A 22,845-nucleotide genomic window follows, 5' to 3' on the forward strand; every position below is an offset into this window, starting at 1 on the left:
AGCTCCTTGCCTGGTAGGGGCTGTTGTAGGCTTACACTGCCCCACCAGGAACTGTTGGTTTTTACTTTTAAACAATATCACTTAATCATTCATGTGAAATCTCTCAAGTTTGGAAGTTGTTCAAGGAGAATGAACAGAAATACCCATGTAAGACTACAAAAGGCTATGGATGGTAAGGTATATTATAACTAATGTGGGTATCAAGTAGGAGGTTTTTAGGAGTTAAGTGTGCAAAGATCCAATGGTTATGCAATTTTCTTTTATTCAGAAACAACGTGAGTTGAATTTATTAGAATCATAACACAATTACTGCCACAATGCAATTGATTTTTTTTCTTGTGAGATCGCCTGTTTTGTATACCAACTCTTCTCTTAGAGGAAAATTCAGAGGCATGGAGAGTGATTTTTTTCCCTTTAAACCAATACTTCCTGGCAGAAGGGAACCTTTATTTGATTTGATCATAATTAATGCAGGGTGGGAAAAAATAATAATAGAGAATATTGGGAAAGAGAAAAAGTGTGTTCCCTCAGTTATTCCCTAGCCCGACACTATTGTAATTCTTCTTTGTTTTTTTTTTTTTTTAATATAGTGTTTTTTTTAATGTGTATTTATTTTTGAGAGAGAGAGAAAGTGTGTGCATGCACACGTGCATGGGCTGGGGAGAGGGGGAGGTGGGGGGACAGAGGATCTGAAGGGAGCTCTACGATGACAGCAAGAGCTCAAACTCAGGACCATGATACCATGGCCTGAGCCGAAGTCAAACACTCAACCAACTGAGCCACCCAGGTGCCTCTATAATTCTTCTTTCTAATGGTGGCTATTCCTTCACATCAGGTATCTTCCATTTTATAGAGAGGGATAACCATTGTGCAGTGCCTAGAAATTTACTCATAACCTTACAGAGATCATTAGTGCAATGTGGCCTGAGCTCTGAAGCGTCTATTGTTGAAAGTAGTACATCTAGCCTTGATTACATGATTGCCTAGTTCAAGAGCTGCTCAGCCAGGAGGAGATGAATAGGTGAGGAATAAGCTCTTTTGGCTTCCTTATCTTCCTTCCCTTTTTTCTCCCTCCCTACCTTTCTACCTTGGCTTCCTTATCTTCCTTCCCTTTTTTCTCCCTCCCTACCTTTCTACCTTCCTTTCTTCCTTACTTCCTTCCCTGTTTCCTTCATTTATATTAGGAATACAATAGAAACAATATATACCAGCCACTATTTTAGGAATACAAAAGGGCTAGTCTTTTCCCTCTGCTCAGGGAGTTTACTTTCTAGAGAGAGAAACAATATGTAAAGAGATGATTGCAATATAACATAGATACATTCAGGATATGGCCGTCACTCAAAGAAGGATGCAACTAACTCCACTTGGAGAAATCAAGAAACGTTACCAGAAAGGTGACATTTTAACTGAACCCTGAAGGCAAGACATTCTTTGAATTTGCCAAGGCTGATGTGCATTTCAGGTAGAAGGAACTGGATGTACAGGGCCAGCGTGTTGTGAGTGTCAGCAGGGGAGGACTTTGGGAAGTTTGACATCCACATGGGGTTTTGTGAGGAACAACAAAGATAAGATTGGAGATGAGGATTAGGGCAAGATAGGAAGTGTCTTGTGTATTAAGCAATTTGATCTTGACTCTTAACCAGGGTTTTTATCTGAACCCCTGAAGAGCATTTATGTTCTCAGTTTTCCCAAGGATGTAACATAACCCATACCATTTTAGATGCATAAGAAAATTACATAGTAATTACATAATTACATAGAATGGCTTCTTTAGGACACTAGGGCTCAATTCTTTCTAAAAATTCTAGCTGAAAAGGTTGAGTGAGGAACCTGCTGGTCTTCAAGCTGGAAATAAACATGTCAACTCTGACCACAGTGTAGACAAGAGTGGGGAAGCTGGAAGACCAGGGAAAGCTTCTCATAATGGTCAAGATGAGAGAGCTGAGGGCCTGAGTTAAGGAAATGAGAACGGACAGAGAATTTATATTTAAGGTAAAACACAACAGGATTTGGTAGCTACTTCAATGAGGGAACATGGCGAAGAAGGGTAAGTTAAGTTTGAGTCTAATTTCTAGTTTGGAAGATGGTATGAATGGTGATGCTATTATCTGAGACATGAAAATGGTAGAAAAAGTAGTTCTGGAGGGGATAGCAAAAATTAAGTTAAATAGGCCTGTGAAATATTCAGCAGGTAATGCCAAGAAAGTAGCAGCAAATATGAATACCAAGTCCCAACAGAGAGGATGGAGCTGCAGTAGAAATGATAGTGACCATTTACCAGTGCAGGCACTAGGTAAACACTTCACATGTATCAGTGCATTTCATCCTCATAACCGTTATCTGAGGTAGGAACTCGCTTGTTTCTATTGTGTGGATGAGGAAATTATGGCAAAAGGTGATTAAATAATCTGCCAAGTTCTCACTGCGAGGAGGTGACGAGATTCAAACCCAGGCACTCTGACTTAAAGTGTTGCATAAATACAGTTCTATAAATAGGGGGTTTTAGGAGTTTGTAGGTGGTCATTGAAACCATAGAAGAAATAATGGAAAACACATGCAGAAGGAACATTTATTTATTTATTTTTAAATGTTCATTTCCTTGTTTTTGGGAGAGAGAGTGAGCACAAGTGGGGGAGGGGCAGAGAGGGAGGGAGACACAGAACCTGAAACAGGGTCCAGGCTCTGAGCTGGCATCACGGAGCCCGATGTGGGGCTCAGACTCACGAACTGTGAGATCGTGACCTGAACCAAAGTCGGACACCTAACCGACTGAGCCCCTCAGGCACCTGAAACCATATGCTATTTCTTATCCCATCATTGATCAAACTCGACAAAATATTTGTTAATATTTACTTATATTTCTACGAGGCCCTCCCTTCACGGAGCTTGTAAGCTGGTTGTGGAGACAAGGCATGCCTGCATGACAATCCATTAAGTACGTATTGACTGGCATAAGCAACAAATGTGATAGAAGTTGAGAAGTGGGTATGAGCTCTGAGGTAGATTGGATAATGACGCAAAAACTCCTTTTTGAAAAATTTGAGACTAAAAAACTCTAAAAAGATGTTCAACATTTATACAGATGCTAAGGCGAAAGATAGAATGTTCTGTACATCAGGACCGGGGTAGGAGGGAAGAAGGACTAGGGGGCCAGACTGTGTTGGGCCTTGAATGCTAAGTGCTAAGTAAGACTTTGGACTTGCTATTCATTTTTTTTTTTTTTTATCCCTAATGTGATCTAAAATCTGGTAGAATCTAAAGATCCAAATGAAGGACTTTGAAGTGAGCGCTGAGCCTGTCCAGGACTGGCTGAGTAAAACTGAGAAGTTGGTGCAAGAAAGCAGCAATCGCCTGTACGATCTGCCAGCAAAGAGGAGGGAACAGCAGAAGCTCCAGGTAATGAGACCATGTGCCCTTCTGGCCACGTCTTTACCCCTGTCCTCTGCACAACCTTGCATTCAGGCGCACCCTGGAATTAGGTCATGCTGTCTGGAGATGCAGCGTACCCTTGCCCTATTTCTGGCGGATTTTATGTTTTCTGGCTTTCCTCGGAGGTGTGATCTGTTTCCGTCCTGTAGTCTGTCCCGTGTGTAGCCTGGAAATTGTAAAGCTTTCAGGGCACACCAATTGCACGCCATGTTTATTTCCACGTTCTTTGGGCCAAAGCTCCGTCCGCGGTGTGCTCTCCCCCAGCCTCTTAATAGTAACTTGCTTGTGCTTTTCAGTCTGTCCTTGAGGAAATAAACTGCTACGAGCCTCAGCTCAACAGGCTAAGAGAGAAAGCTCAGCAGCTGTGGGAAGGACAAGCTGCCAGCAAGAGCTTTATGCACAGAGTGTCGCAGCTGTCTTCTCAGTATCTAGCTCTAAGCAATCTAACAAAGGTAACGCCTGCCATGTGCTGTGTGTGCGTGTGGTACCGGGGCCACCCGTCTGTGCAGGGTGTCCGCTGGGTCAGGGATAAGGCGTGTGAGTGTCTTTCCCAGCCTCCCAATTCAAGTCACGCATTCGTGCAGTAGATCTTCGTGTGATTGACGAGAGCTAGGGAGGCTTCAGAGATTGAAGAGATTTTCCAAGCTCTATTACTGCACAAGATCGTCTCCTCAACACTGAAATGGTATGTTTCCCAGAGCTTTTATCTTGAAGACTCAAAGTGGAAACGTAAGGCAAAATTCAGAGTTTGGGGCCTAAACAATCTTAGGTTAAATTATGTTAGAAAAACAGGAATTCAAAGCAGTTTAAATTTTAGTAGACTACATTATAAGGAGTTTGGATCATTTTTTTTTTTTTAATTCGTCTGAATTCTTTATGTTATTAATGGTTCTCAAGGACGTGTTGGTGGAGAGTTTCATTTCGGATTCTAGAGCAGAGCTCAAAATTGGCAATGATCTGTATAACTGATTAAATACGTTTTCTAACAGTTTAATGTAAATGGGATACCGCTATGACCTAATATAGAGCATTCAGCAGGTGTCATGCAGGCCCGTCTCGAACTTTGTGAGCTCAGGTCTGCCTTGAGCTTTTTGTGGCTTTAACATTTGTTCCCTGTATTTTCTCTTTTGCATTTCAGATCTTAGAGTGTAGGGAACCTACTGTAATATGGCTTCATCTATTTTAGTGTGGACTTATTTCTGGTCTGCTCATTTGGGTCCTCAATAAAGCATCACTGACACAGTTATAACTGGTAGGGGTCTTGTTGTAAATAGTCTATGCTTACACCCATTTTTTCTATAAATAAGTTACTTTTTTGTCTTTAGAAAATCTGGCATATATCTGAAATTAGAATGAATTAAGGGCATCTTTATATTCCTTTGCATTTATTTAGATAGCAAAAATCAATAGATACTTGAATGCTTTAAGAGCTATAACCATAAAAAAAGGAGCTGTAAACATAGTCAAAATCTTCACTGTGTTGGATATAACCTTTAGTTAATAACTAAAATCATATCCATGGTCCCAATTTTTGAAATGTAGAGCTATTACAAAATCTCAGATAGTTGAGCCAAATGTGGTATGGGAAAGCTAGAAAGTACCGTGATTCATCTCCCACACAAGGCGTTAGGAAGAGATTTTGCCGATTCCGGAAAAACGTCACAGTTGTCATGAAGAAGAGTAGTGACTAAAGTGAGGGCAGTCAATTGTAATTGTTCTGCTTTTGGCCCAGTTATTCCGGTCACAAAGGTATTTCCCGCATCTCAGGTTAATAGAGACTTGCGTCATATTTGTGCAGCATATGGACCCATGGCTGATTGCAACTACTTGAAATCAATGGTTAGTTTTACAGTTTGAGTGTCTGTCGGTTGTAAGGTGGAATGGACCGCTGGAAAACGATTTCTGTCATTTCCAGGAGAAAGTGTCAAGATTGGATAGAATTGTCGCAGAACACAATCAGTACTCCCTCGGGATTAAAGAGCTACAAGACTGGATGACAGATGCGGTTCACATGCTGGACTCTTACTGCCACCCAATATCCGACAAAAGCGTGCTGGACAGCAGGATGCTCAAGCTTGAGGTGTGCATCTTTAGAGAAGTGTCTCTAATCTACAGAATTTGTCTTTCTCAGAATTTCTCAGGTCTCCATCTGTTTGGTGTGATTATGTCCCACTGTCTCCACAAGAAATCCAGGAATGCTCCGCGGGTGTGACCCTGTATGCAGAGGGGTGGCCTTGCCTAAGCATCCCTGAATCATTTGGCCCCGGGCATGTTCACTTCTAAGTACTTTACAAAAATTAAACAAAAATAGCAACCAAATGTGGTTCCTTCTCGGATATAGTTAAGAGGCGAGTTTCCAATTACATCATAGGACATTTATTCTTCGAAAATATTTCGATGAAACTTTTTTAGAGCAAGCCACTTCCCATTTTGGTCAACTCACTTGTCTGCCTGTATCGTTCAGTCAGTTCTTCTCCCATCCCAGGATTTTAGTTTTATTTCACATTTGTGATAAAGATAATAATCTGCAGTCATTCGCCTTCCATTCATATACTGGGTGTCTTATAGGACATTGGCTCTCTGTCTTGATACCAAGGATTCAAAAATGAATAAAGTATGGTTATTGTCTTCAAGGATTTCATTGTCCGAGGCTGGGGGCTGAAGCAGAGAAGACAATTATAGCAGATTGGGATGTATTTGTGGTGTTACAGACACACAGAAGAGTGGAACAGGCAGGAGGGATTTGGTTGAGAACTGGAATAGATTTCTCAGGAAGTCTCCTATCTAAACCGAGATTCGAGACTGTACCAGCCTAAGCAAAAGCCAAAGAAAACAAATAGCATTGTGTGAGAGAAATTGCTAGCAGTTCCTTCTTGCTGTGGCAAAAACTGACAGCCATGAGGAGCTGAAGCTGAACCTGTAGAGGTTGTCGGGGTCCGGATTAAGGAGAGGGATGAAACCTTGCCTTTTAAGTGATAACGCCAGTTTTAGCCCTTTGGATTCAAACTTCTATTTGTATAGAAAAAGAATAGTGCCGTGAAGACCTCGAAATATGTAGATTAATATATACTGTGAATTAATCTACTTCTTTGGGCTTGTTGTGCTAGAGACCTCAACATTATAAAGCCCTTTATCCTGTGACCTTTGAAAATCCATGAATTCTATTGTAGTCTATTTTTCTCTTGTTGAAAACCAGTAAAACAAAATTTCAGTGGAAAGAAGGGATTATTCAGAGAAGAATCAAGCCCTAAGAAGCTGAGGCCACTTGGGGACCAGAGGGTGACCAGTGATTGGTTGCTGACACTCACCAGCAAGTGACTCTCCCACCTGCCCCCCAGTCAGCCTGAGAGATTCATGGCTCAAACTGATTGCATGTCATTCTCCCATTCAGGATCTCTGATACATTTAAAGCCACAAATGCTAAACGTGTAAATGACAAAGGGCTTCTGTAATTTGCTCTTCTAGGCCCTGTTATCCGTGAAACAGGAAAAAGAGATCCAGATGAAAATGATAGTGACCAGAGGGGAATCTGTCCTGCAGAATACCTCTCCGGAAGGCTGGCCTGCTATTCAGCAGCAGCTGCAGAGTGTGAAGGATATGTGGGCTTCCCTTCTGTCCGCTGCCATTCGTTGTAAAAGGTAAGGGGAACCACAGCGAACTATCATAGCGCCAAGCCGTTACCAAAAGATCAACAGAACAGCACAGTACCCCGCCATTCCTAGGGTTTTCTTGCCCTTCTTCTTTTCCTTCCCTCTGTCCCTCCTTTTGTTCCTTCCTTCCTTCCTTTCCTTCCTCCCTTCCTCTCTCCCTTCATTTCTTTCTTCTTTCTTTCCTCTCCTTTTTCTTGTTAGAACAAAAGAAACTTGTAAGTACAATATTGCGTTTAGGTTGGCCTGCAATACCATACCTACATTTTAATATAACTACATATTTCTTTTTGTTATTGTTCACTGCTTAACAAGATAAAAGATAAACAAATGTGTCATCATGTAAAGATATATTATTTATAATTTTTAAACATTTATTTAGGAGAGAGAGAGAGAGTTTATTTATCTATCTATCTATCTATCTATCTATCTTTGCATGGCAGACAGAGAGGAGGACAGAAGTCCTGAAACAGGCTCTGCACTGACAGCAGAGAGTCTGACTTGGGGCTCGAAGTCACAAACGTGAGATGAGGATCTGAGCCAAAGTCAGAGGCTCGAGGCTCAGTCAACTGAGCTACACAGGGGCCTCTAAAGATACGTTATTTAAAGCAAGTAGTTGATTTGGGAGGTAACCCCAGGAAACACCAGGAGGGGATGGGAGAGAGAGATGAGAAGGGAAGAGAAGCTGATACAGGGGATATTCTCAAGGTGGTTCCCGCAGGGAGCGCAGTGAACGCAGTGATCCAGCAGTGAGCGCAGGGGACAGCTGGAACTTGATCTGCTGGGCAGTGCCTGGAGCCAGCACAGAACAAGTGGCTCGGAGCCACCCACTGAGGACAGAACTAGAATGTTTGTAAACAAACTTCCATGAGTCAGGAGGGCAGTTGAGGGCTGCTCCCAGGGGGGCAACAATCCCAGGCACTTCTCACCTACATTGCCCTCCAGCTGAGCGAGCTCCCACGACCAGAGAATGCGTCCCCCCCATCCCCCAGGAGGAGGTGATGCTGGTCCTCAGGGGGCAGCCCGCTGCCTTGGTGTGGTAGGAGGGTAAGTACGGGTGGAGCTCCGAGTGTCTGCTACAAAATAACCCAAAGCGTGGTAGTTAAATTAGGCACAAATGATTCATGGCATTGAAAACATGACATCAGTAATTGAGAGAAGGAGTGCTCAATTTAGACCAGTTCAGAAAACGTTACCCTATTTTTCCATTGTGATTTTCTGATTTTTATTTTTTAATTTTTTTTTTAATGTTCATCCATTTTTGAGACAGAGAGAGACAGAGCACGAACGGGGGAGGGTCAGAGAGAGAGAGGGAGACGCAGAATCCAAAGCAGGCTCCAGGCTCCCAGCTGTCGGCACAGAGCCCGACGCGGGCCTCGAACTCACGTGAGATCATGACCTGAGCCGAAGTCAGACGCTCAACCGACTGAGCCACCCAGGCGCCCCTGAGTTTTATTTTTATATTCTTTTATCTTATTTATTTTGACAGAGAGAGAGAGAGAGAGAGAGAGAGAAAGCATGAGTCGGGGAGGGACAAAGAGAGGGAGAGAGACAGAATCCCAAGCAGGCTCTGCACTGTCAGTGCAGAGCTAAACAAGGGGCTCGAACTCATGAACTGTGAGATCATTGGCCTGAGCCAAAATCAGGAGTCAGATGCTTGACTGACTGAGCCTGCCAGGCACCCCATGATTTTCTGATTTTTAAATCTCATGCAAGATAGTTACTGTGCTTTTTCTTATTTGCTTCTTCCTTCCTTCTTTTATTAATTCCTTTCTTTTCTCTCTGGACGTCCTGCTCAACTTGACGGAGTTAAGTATTGGTCCTCTTCCTCCCTAGAGTCTTGACTCCGGAAAAGCTTCCCACAAGGGATCTCTCCCAGTTTGGCCCTCAAGCCTCTCCCAGGGTCTCCCATGACCTGCTTACTGATTCCAAGTTTTATGTCCAGTCCCACTTTTCCACCTATCAGCCTGGACTTAACTGTCCCTTGCTTCCTGAGGTTATGCTTGCCAGGGACCCAGACTCAGATTTGATCAGCCCTTGCCTTTCTGCCCATCCCGACCCAGCCCCTGCCTGTCCTGATCTGTGGGCTCCCTGCTGGTCGGGTGGACAGAGCAGAGCAGATAGAGATTGGGCAGATTGGATTTATGTGGCTTCTCAATGTAGATTGTTGTCCTTTCAAATACCTTTCAGTCAACTTGAAGGAGCTCTTTCTAAGTGGACAAGTTATCAGGATGATGTTCGACAGTTTTCCAGTTGGATGGACAGTGTGGAAGCGAGCCTAAATGAATCTGAAAGGCAGTATGCAGAACTGCGGGAGAAAACAGCCTCTCTGGGAAAAGCCAAGGTGGGAGCTGGATTTCAGACTCCATTTGTCCTCCAACAGGCGTTTTCAGAATGCCTTAGTCACGTAAAAATATGATTAGCTGCATGCTAGCACTGTATACATAGGTAAACTGTATTTGGGGCTTTACTATAATTTCTAATGGCTTCTTAAACCAGACTTTTGTTTGTGGCTATTTTACTAGTGAGTGAAAATTTTCTCTTCCAGGAAAACTTCAGATATCCATGTTTCATGATACATTTAAAATTTGGCAACTTGCAATATCTTAATATCTTTAGCCTGCTCATCATTAGGAAGTAAAAATGATTTCTTCTTATCACATCTTTTGTATTTCTACTGTCATACATTTTTTCTGATGCTTATATTAGTGAGGTGCTACACATTTTTTAGATAGATAGACAGCAGATAGATATTGGGGATATGTTCTTAAACCTTTTTTATTTTATTCATTTATTTTATTAAAAAAATTTTTTTAATGTTTATTTCTCAGAGAGACAGAGACAGATTGTGAGTGGGTTAGGGGCAGAGAGAGAGGGAGACACAGAATCTGAAGCAGGCTCCAGGCTCTGAGCTGTCAGCACAGAGCCCGAAGTGGGGCTCGAACTCATGAGCTGTGAGATCATGACCTGAGCTGAAGTCAGATGTTTAACCGACTGAGCCACCCAGGCGCCCCTATTCATTTATTTATTTTTAAATGTTTACTTATTTACTTTTGACAAAGACAGAGAGAGAGAGAGAGAGAGAGAGAGAGAGAGAGAGAGCGCACATGCATACCAGCGGGGAGGGGCAGAGAGAGAAGGAGAAACAGAATCCAAAGTAGGCATAGGCTCTGAGCTGTCAGTGCAGAGCCCAATGTGGGGCTTGAACCCAAAGCCGTGAGGTCGTGACCTGAGCCACAGTCGGTTGCTCAGCCGACCGAGCCACCCAGGCGCCCCAAATCTTTTTATTAATAGTGGTATTCAGACATAAAATTTTGGAGCCCTTTGATTTATATCCTTATTCCAGGGCATATTTATTGGATGACCTGTTCCACCTCAACCTTATCTATATCCTTAGCAGTGCTTCTTCCTTCTACCCCCAAATCCTTCACATCCTGATATTCTCAGTCTCAGTTCATTTGTGTCACCCCTTGCTGAGTATCTTAAACCGGAAACTTCATCATCCCCAGCTCCTGCTTCCTCACCCCACTTTGAAAGAGGCATTCGATCCTGCTGGTTTTCTCCCAGAAGTGTCTCCTGACCACAGTCTATCCTTCTTTTCCTCAATTGCGACAGACTTCTAATTGCTCCTTTTGTCTCTTGTCTCCATCTCCTGTTACCTTCAGACAAAGGTGAATGTCTCACTTTCCTGCCTGGGAGCCCCATTGTCCCATTGTCTGTAGTCTCTGACCGATCTTCCTCATGTGCTTTGTAAGAATTTTAATAATCTCCTTCGTCACCCTCATTTCCTTCGCTCCCCCACCCTCCTTGCACCCATGTACTTCTACTTCCTGAAAAGGCCACATTAGACGGAAGAGATTCCATGCCTCTGCAGGAATGATCTAGCTCGGCCTCAGCCACCAGCAACCTTCCACTCCACTTTCTGAATTGACACAAGTTGTTTTGTTGTGATACCTTCACCACCCTAAGCTTACTTAGTTCTCCTATCCTCTGTTGTTCATATCTTTTTATCACTGGTACAAAATGTATGATTATATCCCGCTCTCCCTCAGTGGCTAAAGGTGCTTAATATTTCTTTACATCCTATGCATTGGGCTCTCTGGCTGACACAGAGCAAATGCTTAATAAAAGTCATCTGAATGACTAAAGGGCCTATGTGATTTATGCCAGATCAGTTAACATTGTAGAGTCTCATTTATGCATCCGAAAATTAATATAATCCTAATTATCTACCTCATAATATTATTCTAATGATTTATTGGCTAATTAAATTATTCACTTATTCAATAGATATTTATTGAGAATTTGCTGCACCCTGGCATTGTGCTCGATTCTAGGTAAATACAACAGAGAAGCACTGCGTTCTGGTGGGAACACGTACACCCACCCGAGTGCATGAATAAATACACAGTTAGAACTGATGATGAGCACGTAAAAAACAAGTGGCACGCTGTGAAAGAGTCATCTGCACGGAGCTAACGTGGATTGTTTGGAGTGGAAGGAGGGACAGAAAAGTCCACTCTGAAACAGCAGGCTTGTAGACTATGCCAGAAGGAATGTAGCGCAGAGAAATCAGTCTGGGGAAGAGGTGGGACAAGAGCAGTCCAGGTAGAATAATCAGCACATCTTCAGGCCCTGAGGGGGGAGAGAATCTGGCTCGACAGAGGAACTAAAAGAAAGGCCACATGTTGCTGGAACAGAGGATAAACAGGGTGAGTGCTGTTACGTGAGCTGGTAGAGGAGCAGGGACCCATCCACACATTGCCACATGGGCTAGCCTGATGGTTTGCACTTGATCCTGACAGCAGCGGGAAGATAGTCGAAGATTTAAGCTAAGGAGTGACAGGACTCCATTTATAGGCTTAAAATCTTCCATCACTCAGGCTGCTGTGTGGAGTATGAAAAAGGAACAGAGCAAGAATTGGTGGCTGGGAATTTGCCCAGCGGGATATTGCACGAGTCCAGTAAAAGATTGTAGCAGCATGGGCTGGAGTGTTTGCAGGAGACATGAGGACAAATGTCAGGATATAACGTGGAGACAGAACTAACAGGATCTCCTCATGGATGGCATGACAGAGCAGGGAGAAAGGGTGACTTCCAGTGGTCTGAGATGGCCATCTGGATGGGATGTGGTGGCATTTACTATCTGAGAGAAGACTGAAGGAGAAGGGGATTTGGGGGTTGGTGGGGCCTGGGAAGGTATGGGAATGGAGTGGAGATCAGGAGACCATTTTTGGACAAATCAAGTTTAAGATGCCAAAGTCGATTGGGATCAATCTCTCAGAGCGAGTTCTGAGCCAGATATCAAATATACTTACACACACGCTTTATACACACGTATAGACGGATGGATCTATCGAGCTACCTGTCTGTAGATAGAAAACCTGAGGTCACTTGTCAACAACACAGTTAAATTGTCTTAATTTCAGCAGTGTTACTGATGTGGCGGTGTACTTGGTAACTCTTTCTTTTCCTTTAAATGTTCTCTAGTTACTAAGTGAAGAAGTGCTGAGTTACAGCAGCTTGCTGGAGGCCATTGAACTCAAAGGGGCTGGCATGACAGAGCACTATGTCACCCAGTTAGAGTTCCAGGATCTTCAGGAGCGATACAGAGCAATCACAGAGAGGGCCAAGGTATTGCTACCCGTGTTCCACGCAGGTGCACTGAAATAGGAGGGTTTAGACCTATGCCTACTTAAAGACTCCTTTACTTTCTGGAATGATGCTTTGTGAAAGCACAAAGAACAAATGAATGTTAGTACTTTGAACATTGGCAGAAACAAACAAAAACCGTCATTTGCTGTTAGTACATGAAAGTTGCAGAAGGAAAATGATTCTCGATAAAAATTCCCAGCAATTAACCAACTTAAGAAAAAATTTGGATAGCATCACAATGAAGATTTATAAGTGTTTTCATATGTCTGGTGATGAGAGTTTTCTGAAGCAGTAAACAATCACCAGTAATATTTATCGTTCTGCATTTAGGTCTCATAAAGAAAATAATAACTTTCAAGCACATCTTACTTCATTAGACAAAGAACATGGAAAATTAAATCCACACGAGTCCCAATCCTCACTTAAGGCACAATATAAGAATTTCAGTTTTCTTCATTAGCAAAAGTGTCTTCTTATGCCAAGTAAGATTCATTCATTGTTTGGCAAACCCATGTTACATTTCATAAGGAATTCAGAGATCGATACTTAATTCCACTAAATAATCCTCAAGACCCCTTTTCATCCTGATATTATGTGTTTGTATTTTTTACTTAAAGCTAAAGTTTCATTCTTCTAGGAAATTGTATGCCAGTGATTTAATAATCATGTCTTCCTGAAATTCCAAAAGTGAATTCTTATACTACGTCAACACTGCATGTGGTAATGTATTCCTATCTTAACCATCTTAAATGCTCATCACAGGAAGCAGTAACCAAGTCGGAAAAACTAGTTCGCCTGCACCAAGAGTATCAGAGAGACCTAAAGGCATTTGAAGTTTGGCTGGGACAAGAACAAGAAAAGCTTGACCGGTATTCAGTTCTTGAAGGTGATGCTCACACTCATGAGACAACATTGCAGGATCTTCAGGTAAAGTCTACTTCATCTTACAGGAATTTTCATCCTGAATATGGAATTATTATTTTAAGCAATGGGAAGTTAATAGGACCTTGAATCCTGTAAAGAGCTGATAGCCATTAAGGGAGATCCTGAGTTACAGCATTCTGGGATCTCAGTCGTATATGCTATTTGAGATCCTCAGGTGGACAATTTAGACAGAGCAGGACTGGGACTTGAGGAATCTGGTCAGCTACTAAGGTGGCCGCTGTCAGCAATGGCTAATGGTCTAGTTGATGGTGTTGACTGGCCCACCTGCCTGTTGCTCCCTAAAGGATGAATTGTAACTGGAGCCTGGCAGCAGGAGTCGGTAGAACATGACATTCCTCGAAGTCAAACTGATGGCACCATCTAGTTTCAGCCGAAAGCTCCCACACTGCTGAAGGAGAATTAGCTCAGGCAGGCAGGCTGCAATGCAGGGCGAGATGAAAGACCTAGTGGGGAAAGTGGCCCTAACTCATTTACCTATTTACTCGGTCAGCATCTATTGAATACCTAATGCTGTGCAGATGCTTTCCTAGCTACTGCACATAAAGATGATTAAAATATGATTCCTGCCCTCAAGGAACTTGCACTTTAGTGAGAAATAATGAATCATGAAATGAAAAATGAACAATGTCATAAAGAGTAGACTGGTTCAAGGGATCTTATAGGAACATCAAAGAGAGCCCCGCAATTTAACCTAGAGAGATAGGGAGGGGTTAGGAGGTGGCCCTAGAAGGGACCACGAGGCACACAGAGTAGAGAATGGAGAAAGGCCGGTGAGACAAATGCATGTGCCACCAGCTGTGTGTTGGAATTTATTGACATAGTATCAGCCCTGGTGGCTATCAGCTCTGGAACCCTGAACCGGTTCCAGATTGGGCAAGAGGTACCTATAGCTTGCACAAAGGGAAAACAACAGGGTCTCGGAGGTTATCGCTGGCATGTAAAATCTCTGGCTATTTCACTTAAGTCCTGGGGAGTGTATAATGGCAGGAGCACAAGTCTGAGATTAGAAAGTTTGGACTCTAATCCTTGGTGTGGGACCTCACACTGGATGACTTGGGGCAACAGAGAACCTCTCCCATTCAGGGTCCTCCACAGAGCTGTCCGAAGGAAGGGTTAAATGAGATGGGAGCAAAACTCATTTAAATGATGCTCCGTTCATGAAATACCTATGAGGGAGACGTTAAAAGGGTCCTAATTTCATTAGCTTATTTAAGGATCTAATCGCTTCTCTTTCAAAATAATAAGTACTCTGGTCTGCCACGTGTAGCCGTTGTCATTTCCTCTAGTAGGGTTGGCTTTGTTTTTGCTAAATGACCCCTCTCAGCACTTCACTTCAGATTCTTGGCAAGCACACACCAAGCTCTCTAGCCTTCTGTTTGGGACCTGGGACAAATAAGTCACTTGTCACCAGCAGATGTTTCTCTTGTTCTGTTTGGAGGAAAATGTTTCACTTCAGTCAGTGGCAGCGCGGCCGGAACTGGGTACCTCTTATCTCTCCACATGTTGGTTTTTACATTGTCTTATTTTGAGTTGCCACAAATCTTAAGAAGGAGAAGAGACATTAGTGGTGGAAATAGCTGATGGAGAACCGTGATATTTCATCTGCATGGCAGAACTTCCTCAGCATCCTGAGGTCCTACAGTACGCACGGTGGTGTGGCCAGCTGTCTGGGCCACATTTACAAGTTATTTTCTATAAACTGAAGGCTTCATATGGGTCATCGCACATATGGATTTGTAAAATATTGAACCATATTTTTCCTTCAGAATAAATACTTGAAACATGGGATATATAAGAATTTACCCAACATAGTGATGATGCGTATGATAAAGAAAACTGTTATAAAATATGGAAAAAGTGATATAGTGGGAAGATTAATAAATTTAGGGCAAGGACCAGTAAGCTACAACCTATGGCCGTGATACTTACATTTTAAATAAAGTTTTATTGGAACACAGCCTCAGCCATTCACTTATGTATCATTTATAGATACTTTTGTGCTGCAGTGGCAGAGGTAAGTAGTTACAGCAGAGACTGTATGGCCTGCAAAGCCTAAATGTTTACTATTGTGTTCTTTATAAAAAAAAAAAAAAAGTTTGCCAATCCTGAATTAAGAGAAAGTATTATACAAAGTTAAGTTTTTTAAAAAACTATGAATTTTGGAATAAAATTTCTGTTGGTGGACATTTTGATTAGTATTTCACCATATATCTTGTTCTTTTCCACTTATAAAACATTCACATTACAACATTCTTAGAGTGGCATCATAGGTAAGAAAAAAAGTATCCATTTGTTTGAACCACATGACATGGCTATCTTTGTAGATTAAAAAGATGGTCAGCACAATTTCAAATGGCTTGAACTTATATTGAAGATTTAAAAAATACTATGTATTTTAACTAAAAAAGTTGGTACTTCTGACATTCTTAATGAGATTTCACTGGGTTCCTTTCAATTTTAGATGATCAGATCAAGTAACAGTATAGATTCCTTATACATTAGAAATACAAGTATATAACATTCTTTTGCCAACCTCCTTAAGGAGATGAGTTTTTCTTTCTATAAAAAGTAGTGTTTGTTCTTTAAGGCTTGGTTCATACCAAATTTGTAGGGTAAACCTTTGGGGCTTATGCTCTGGTGGAAGAAAAGATATTTTGTACCTGCGAGCAGCTACGGGGCAGGTATGAAGATTGGCCTCCCAGGTTTGTATGCCCTGTACTCTCCAGGTCCAACTTCTCTTGACCATCACGTTCCCTAGAACAGCTCTGGCAAAGGATCTCTCCTAGCAAAACAAAGGGTCCATGGTTCCTTTTTCAGCCACAGTATAGACTGACCCCATTAATGTCAAAGCAAGAAGCCTTAGGCCTTTTTGTAGTTTATGAGCCATAAGAAGATTTGGTTATTCTTTTAAATAAAACCGCTTTAATCACAGGTATTTTTGCCTGAAAGCTGAAAAGCCAAATTTCAGAAACTTTCTAAGACGGTGAAGACAAACGTTGGAGTATACGTGTGTGTAAATTTGTGTATTTGTGCATTAGGATTATTTTACTGGAAATACTTCTGAGTCTTCTAACTTGAGAAATGATGTTCAGTGTTAGGTGCACATTTCTTAGAAGATCGAGAATAAAATAATGATTTTCTAATGTGAAGTTCAAGGTGGCACTGTTGACTTGGGTGAGACATGATAACTTGTGCAGGTGTAAAATATGAATGAGGTGTGACAGCCACACGTTTCCCCCACAGGAGCTACAGGTGCACTGCGCCGAGGGGCAGGTGCTGTTGAATTCGGTGCTACACACCAGGGAGGAAGTGATCCCATCCGGCATCCCTCAGACAGAAGACCGGGCTTTAGAATCCCTCCGGCAGGACTGGCAGGCTTACCAGCAGAGACTGTCTGAGACCCGGACTCAGTTCAACAATGTGGTCAACAAACTGAGGCTGATGGAACAAAAGTATCAGCAAGTAGACGAGTGGCTCAAAACACTGGAGGACAAAGTGAGTCTCAGGACTGGACGTCAGTCTAACCGGGCAGCCAAGGAGATACAGTTACATCAGATGAAGGTACAAAGTCTATCAGTTCTTGGTCTTTGTCAAAGTAGCAATGGCCTTGCGTAGTGTGTTTCTTTAAAATATTCAGTAACTTTTGTCCAAGATTTAAATTTTGCAAAATCTCTTTCTGCTTACAAAAATGGATTACTTTATGGAACATTTTTCTAACAGCAAATGCTCAATAGAATCCTAAATTAGTCTTTAATAAAATATAATTTAATGAAATAGTTTGTATTTTCTTCCCATACCCTATTACCTTGCTTCGTCAAGATATATGAATGATAGTATTGAAATCATTTAAGTTTATGGCTATGATTTGAAATTGCTTTAATGTAGTGCATTGAAATAATACTTGACAATTAGTTTTATTCTAACTTTTATGCAAATTCAGTAGGCATGATCAAAATAATACTTAGGCCTTTGGAATTTCTTATCGTTTTTCATCCAGTTTAAAATTTATCTACAACAGAACAGACAACAGAAGACATAAAAATATATGTGACTCTGTCTTTTAAAAAAAAAAAAGTTTTGGGGCGCCTGGGTGGCTCAGTCAGTTAAGCTTCCGACTTCAGCTCAGGTCACGATCTCGCGGTCCGTGAGTTCGAGCCCCGCGTCGGGCTCTGGGCTGATGGCTCAGAGCCTGGAGCCTGCTTCCGATTCTGTGTCTCCCTCTCTCTCTGACTCTCCCCCGTTCATGCTCTGTCTCTCTCTGTATCAAAAATAAATAAACGTTAAAAAAAATTAAAAAAAAAAAGTTTTGAGCCAGTCTAATACATAAAAGTATTCAAACTCATAAAGAGTATGGTTTTTATCGTGCTATTATAATACAATTTTTCATGAAGGTTATATATGACACATTTTCAAAATTGTATCTCAGAATAAATATATTCTAAACATACACTAGAATCATTTTATATATTAGTGATAATTTTATACACGTTTTTTCTTATACTGAAGTGTAATATATACAGAAAAGTGCCCGAATAAGAAGGGTATAGTTTTTATATCATTTTTCATAAGGGACATATAGTATATTTTCAAAGTTGTGTCGCAGAATAAATATCTTCTGAACATACACTGACATCATTTCCTATTATGAAGATACATAACATTTGTCTTACACCCTAATGCCTAAGATTGACCCAGTTCCTGCAACATTTACATCATTTCAGAAGTGGCACGAGGAAGTCATCGCGTACAAAGATGAAGTTGAGGATGTGGGCGCCAGAGCTCAGGAGATGCTGGACGAGAACCATGTGAGCAGCAGCATGGGCTGTCAGGCCACCCAGCTCACTTCCAGATACCAGGCCCTTCTTCTCCAAGTGCTGGTGAGTGCACCACCAGCTGCTCACGACCGGCCAGCACATTTCACAAGCAGCAATGTTCTCCCTTCCTTCAACTTCTGGTGAAGACACACATTTATCAAGAAAGGCCCTGGTACAGGTCTCTAATTTCCTGTCCAATTCTGTTTTTCCTTTTAAAGGAACAGATACAATTCCTGGAGGAAGAGATCCAGAGTTTGGAGGAATCAGAATTATCCCTAAGTTCCTATTCTGATTGGTACAGCTCCACTCATAAAAACTTCAAGAACGTGGCCACCAAAATTGACAGAGTAGATAAAGCGACGATGGGGAAAAAAATGAAGACGTTGGAGGTAGGCAGGCATATGTTGAACTTGTCTCCCACCTCAGTTCTTGCACCCTGTTGGCCCTTTCCTCCGCACAGGTATTGGGAGCATGTGTGCTCATCCTGTTCCCCAGGAGGAGTGATGGTCTGTGGCTCACGCTTCCCTCCACATATTATGTTGTAATCTCTGTAAGGCCAAAAGTTGGCTTTCGTTGATTTGTGATGTGATTTCACCTGAATGACTCAGACTTTGTTGCTCAGGTCTGAATTCCAGTTTGGTGCTTAATTAAAAAAAAATTATCTCAAATTCGTGGCACCACGTATTAACAAAAGAGTTTTTACTCAGATCTTTAGGAATACTACTGAGGATGAGAAGAAGGTCAGGTTTTTATTTTTGTTGTTGTTGCTTTAAGTTTCTGATTTGGAAATAATATATTGTTCAAGACTTGTTAAAACCTATATTGAAGTAAGGAAAAGAGGACTCTGATTCCTGGCAGGTCACATCAGGTTATAAAACTTCAACAGTGTATTTTAAGGGGAAACTCGAGAATGGAACTTGAAAGCCTTTTCTTTAAAAGGAAAGAAATAATACTAACTCTCTATTTGCTTCCTGCTCCCTCTCTTCCTCAGGGTTTGCTAAAAGACATGGACAAAGGCCACAGTTTGCTGAAATCAGCCCGAGAGAAAGGAGAGAGGGCTCTTAAATACTTGGAGGATGGCGAGGCAGAGATGTTAAGAAAAGACATCCATGAGCATGTGGAGCAGTTGAAGGAACTGACCAGCACCGTCCGGAAAGAGCACATGACTCTGGAAAAAGGCCTTCTGTTAGCAAAGGAGTTCTCGGATAAATACAAAGCACTAACTCAGTGGATATCAGAATACCAAGAAATTCTACACACTCCTGAAGAACCCAAAATGGAATTATATGAGAAAAAAGCTCAGTTATCTAAATATAAGGTAGGATGTCGTTCCTCATTGACAAATGCTCGGGGAGGTCACACCTGTAGGACTGGGTGGAGGAACATGATTCCTGGTGTGTGTCACCCTTCGTGGGTGCTGGAAAATGTCCTTAACATGTCTGTTCTACTGGCAGTGAGTGATGTAGATTTATTTGGCTAGATGTGCTACATCAGGCTTAGTCCTCCATTCAGGAATCATACCTGCTTGATACTCAGATTGTATCAGTAAATGGCGATCTTTTCTGATAGTCTGATTCAGGTATATGGGTACCCGAGATAAATCTTCCTAGCATCAGGATCTCGTACGTATGAATTTTATCTCTTTTGTATGGAGTCTTTCCTTCATGTTGTGGTACCCAATGCCTATAAGCTGATCTGTGGTAAATTGAGAATGAGATACCACATTTGTAAGAAAATAAATTCTAATTAACCACCTGTAGCTTCACATTTTAGAACTTAATTTTTGAAAGAATAAGTGGTGATATGGATACAGCTATACATGACATATAGATAGACATAGGGATTTCACCTGCTCAAATGTTGAAACAGTTCATTGAGGCTTATATGTAGAATAATATGTGTGGAATACATTTGACCCAAATTATTTGGCAACAGTTTTTAAGAGTTACAGTGTGGTGGCTTGCCTCACAGCTTTTCCTTTCCGAAGCATTTCATCCTCCAGCCATATGTCTATTCCCGTCCTGGGTTTTTCTGCCAAGGGTAACAGTGTGCCTTTGAAAATGCCACCTAAGCATCACAACCGGTTTTCCTCCCTCCCCCTCACTGAGTTCTTGATATATTTAAATAGCACGTTTAGCCTGTTATAGCAATGTAGTTGCTGGAATCCGTCCCTCTAACTTCACATCTAGCTCAAGCTGCAATTAATTGCATGAATTCAAAGTCAAATGATAACACCTCGCTGCCTTTTGTATTGAGTTTTTTTTTCCTCCAGTGGAAGAAATGAGGTGGAAAACAGAAATATGAACTATGTTAAATTTAGCCAAGGGTACGTCTTTTCCATACATCCCTCTCCACATGTGAATGGCTATGTGATGTGTTACTTTTATTCTGTATTTTAAAACTTTATTAATCATAAAGATTATTCTCTAATGTTTCACACTTATTGATTTATAAAAATATCTATGAGATCTTTATTTGAGGTAGATAGTCTCACACACGGCACAGACATATGTACATATTTACTTTGATCACATAGATGAGCTGGCTTTTTTTTTCTTTGTCATTCAAGTCACTTCAACAAATGGTGCTGTCCCATGAGCCATCAATAAAATCAGTGAGAGAGAAAGGTGAAGCTCTCTTGGAGTTGGTGCAGGATGTCACTTTAAAGGACAAAATGGATAAACTTCAAAGTGATTACCAGGACCTCTGTGGTGCGGGAAAGGTAAGGTGAAATCAGAAATTCAATGAAAATGTGACTGGGGCACCTGGGTGGCTCAGTCGGTTAAGCGTCCAACTTCAGCTCAGGTCATGATTTCGTGGTTCGTGAGTTTGAGCCCCACGTCAGGCTCTGTGCTGACAGCTGGGAACCTGGAGCCTGCTTTGGATTCTGTCTCTCCTTCTCTCTCTGACCCTCCCCTGCTCGTGCTCTCCCTCTCTCTCTGTCTCTCAAAAATAAATATTTAAAACACTTTTTTTTAAAATAAGTAAAAATGTGCTTATTTGCCAAAAAGGAGTTTTGACTTTATTTCTCAGAATATTAAGGGCTCGTATGAGTCAGGCTTTTTCCTTTTATCCAGATAGGGATTTATTTTATTTATTTTTAAAGTTCATTTATTTATTTTGGGGGTGAGTAGGGACAGAAAGAGAGAGAAAGAGAGAATCCCAAGCAGGCTCCGCCCTATCAGCTCAGAGCCCGACTCAGGGCTTGATCCCAGAAACCGTAGATCATGACCTGAGCCGACATCAAGAATCAGACATTCAACTGACTCAGACACTCAGGTGCCCCTCAGATAGGGATTTTAAGTTGTATGGTGACTCTTTGTGTTTTTTCTGCTCCTAGTAATTTTTTGAAATATGTAACTGTACTTACCGTATGAGTTGCACTGGGTTTTAAAAAATATAAGGCCGTCATGAGTAGATTTTTGCCTTGAAGTTCATCTCTAATGTGTGCCTGGCTTTACAGGAGCACGTCTGCAGTCTTGAGACGAAAGTCAAAGACCATGAAGATTATAACAGTGAGCTCCAAGAAGTAGAAAAGTGGCTGCTGCAGATGTCAGGCCGACTGGTGGCGCCTGACCTCATGGAGACAAGCAGTCTAGAGATAATTACCCAGCAACTGGCTCACCACAAGGTACGCCTGTCTCTAAAGCGCTGAAGAATGCAGGGTGGCTTTAACAGCTGTGCTCTTGTGTGTGTGTGTGTGTGTGTGTGTGTGTGTGAGAGAGAGAGAGAGAGAGAGAGAGAGAGAGAGAGAGAGAGCGAGCGTGAGCACACATCTCTGGATCATAACAACTGTACTTAAAGAATCAGGTCTGAGTTTCAAGAGCATCTGATAACTGAGAACAGTGGAATTCAATATTTAAGTGAAGCGACAACAGTTCAATCCTGGCTTTCAACTTCTAGACACATCGTGGTGTTTTTCCCAGCTAATAGTTTCCCCCCAGCCCCCCGAAGAATTTAATCTTTCTAAAGTAATTTATCAAAGGAAGATATTAGCTTTATTTTAGAAAAGTGTGGCCAAAGATAGGGTACAGGAATAGTAATCATAAGGTGTCTGGATCCTGGCCAGACTCTGTTCTTCCTAGCCAGGGGAACTTAACCTCTCTGAGACTCCTCCTTTTGCTGTTCTCTAAAGGGCAATAAAGATACCAGCCCCATCACGGAGCTGTTGTGGTGTCATGGTCGTTACAGGAGATGATGTACACAAAAGCATTTTGTAAACCACAAAGCACGGTTACTGATATGCACTGTTCTGATCTTTATTATTATGTATTGGTAGTAATTATATGTGCCAGATGACAGATGTCATGCAATCACAATTTTATGAAGCAACTTTGGTGACCTTAATGGGA

General features: G+C 41.8%; 1 protein-coding gene across 18 annotated transcripts in view; it reads left to right on the plus strand.

The window, feature by feature from the left end:
* The window catches only part of SYNE1 (spectrin repeat containing nuclear envelope protein 1), a 474,716-nt gene that overhangs the window by 245,562 nt on the left and 206,309 nt on the right, over nucleotides 1–22,845 (plus strand). For 17 of the 18 annotated variants that reach the window (XR_008298258.1, XM_053222078.1, XM_053222079.1 and 14 more), the window contains 13 exons: nucleotides 3,256–3,399; nucleotides 3,729–3,884; nucleotides 5,348–5,512; nucleotides 6,898–7,070; nucleotides 9,270–9,423; nucleotides 12,570–12,713; nucleotides 13,497–13,661; nucleotides 16,923–17,240; nucleotides 18,401–18,556; nucleotides 18,712–18,882; nucleotides 19,485–19,811; nucleotides 21,063–21,215; nucleotides 21,957–22,124. Coding sequence is in view for 17 of the 18 variants with exons in the window: in XM_053222078.1 (XP_053078053.1) it covers nucleotides 3,256–3,399; nucleotides 3,729–3,884; nucleotides 5,348–5,512; nucleotides 6,898–7,070; nucleotides 9,270–9,423; nucleotides 12,570–12,713; nucleotides 13,497–13,661; nucleotides 16,923–17,240; nucleotides 18,401–18,556; nucleotides 18,712–18,882; nucleotides 19,485–19,811; nucleotides 21,063–21,215; nucleotides 21,957–22,124 (2,394 nt within the window). In the remaining variant the exon portion in view is untranslated. The remainder of the gene's footprint in view (nucleotides 1–3,255; nucleotides 3,400–3,728; nucleotides 3,885–5,347; nucleotides 5,513–6,897; nucleotides 7,071–9,269; nucleotides 9,424–12,569; nucleotides 12,714–13,496; nucleotides 13,662–16,922; nucleotides 17,241–18,400; nucleotides 18,557–18,711; nucleotides 18,883–19,484; nucleotides 19,812–21,062; nucleotides 21,216–21,956; nucleotides 22,125–22,845) is intronic. The other variant, XM_027056614.2, reaches the window with a different exon arrangement.

The sequence above is a fragment of the Acinonyx jubatus genome, chromosome B2 (assembly GCF_027475565.1).
Source record: "Acinonyx jubatus isolate Ajub_Pintada_27869175 chromosome B2, VMU_Ajub_asm_v1.0, whole genome shotgun sequence".
Classification (NCBI taxonomy): Eukaryota; Metazoa; Chordata; class Mammalia; order Carnivora; family Felidae; genus Acinonyx; species Acinonyx jubatus.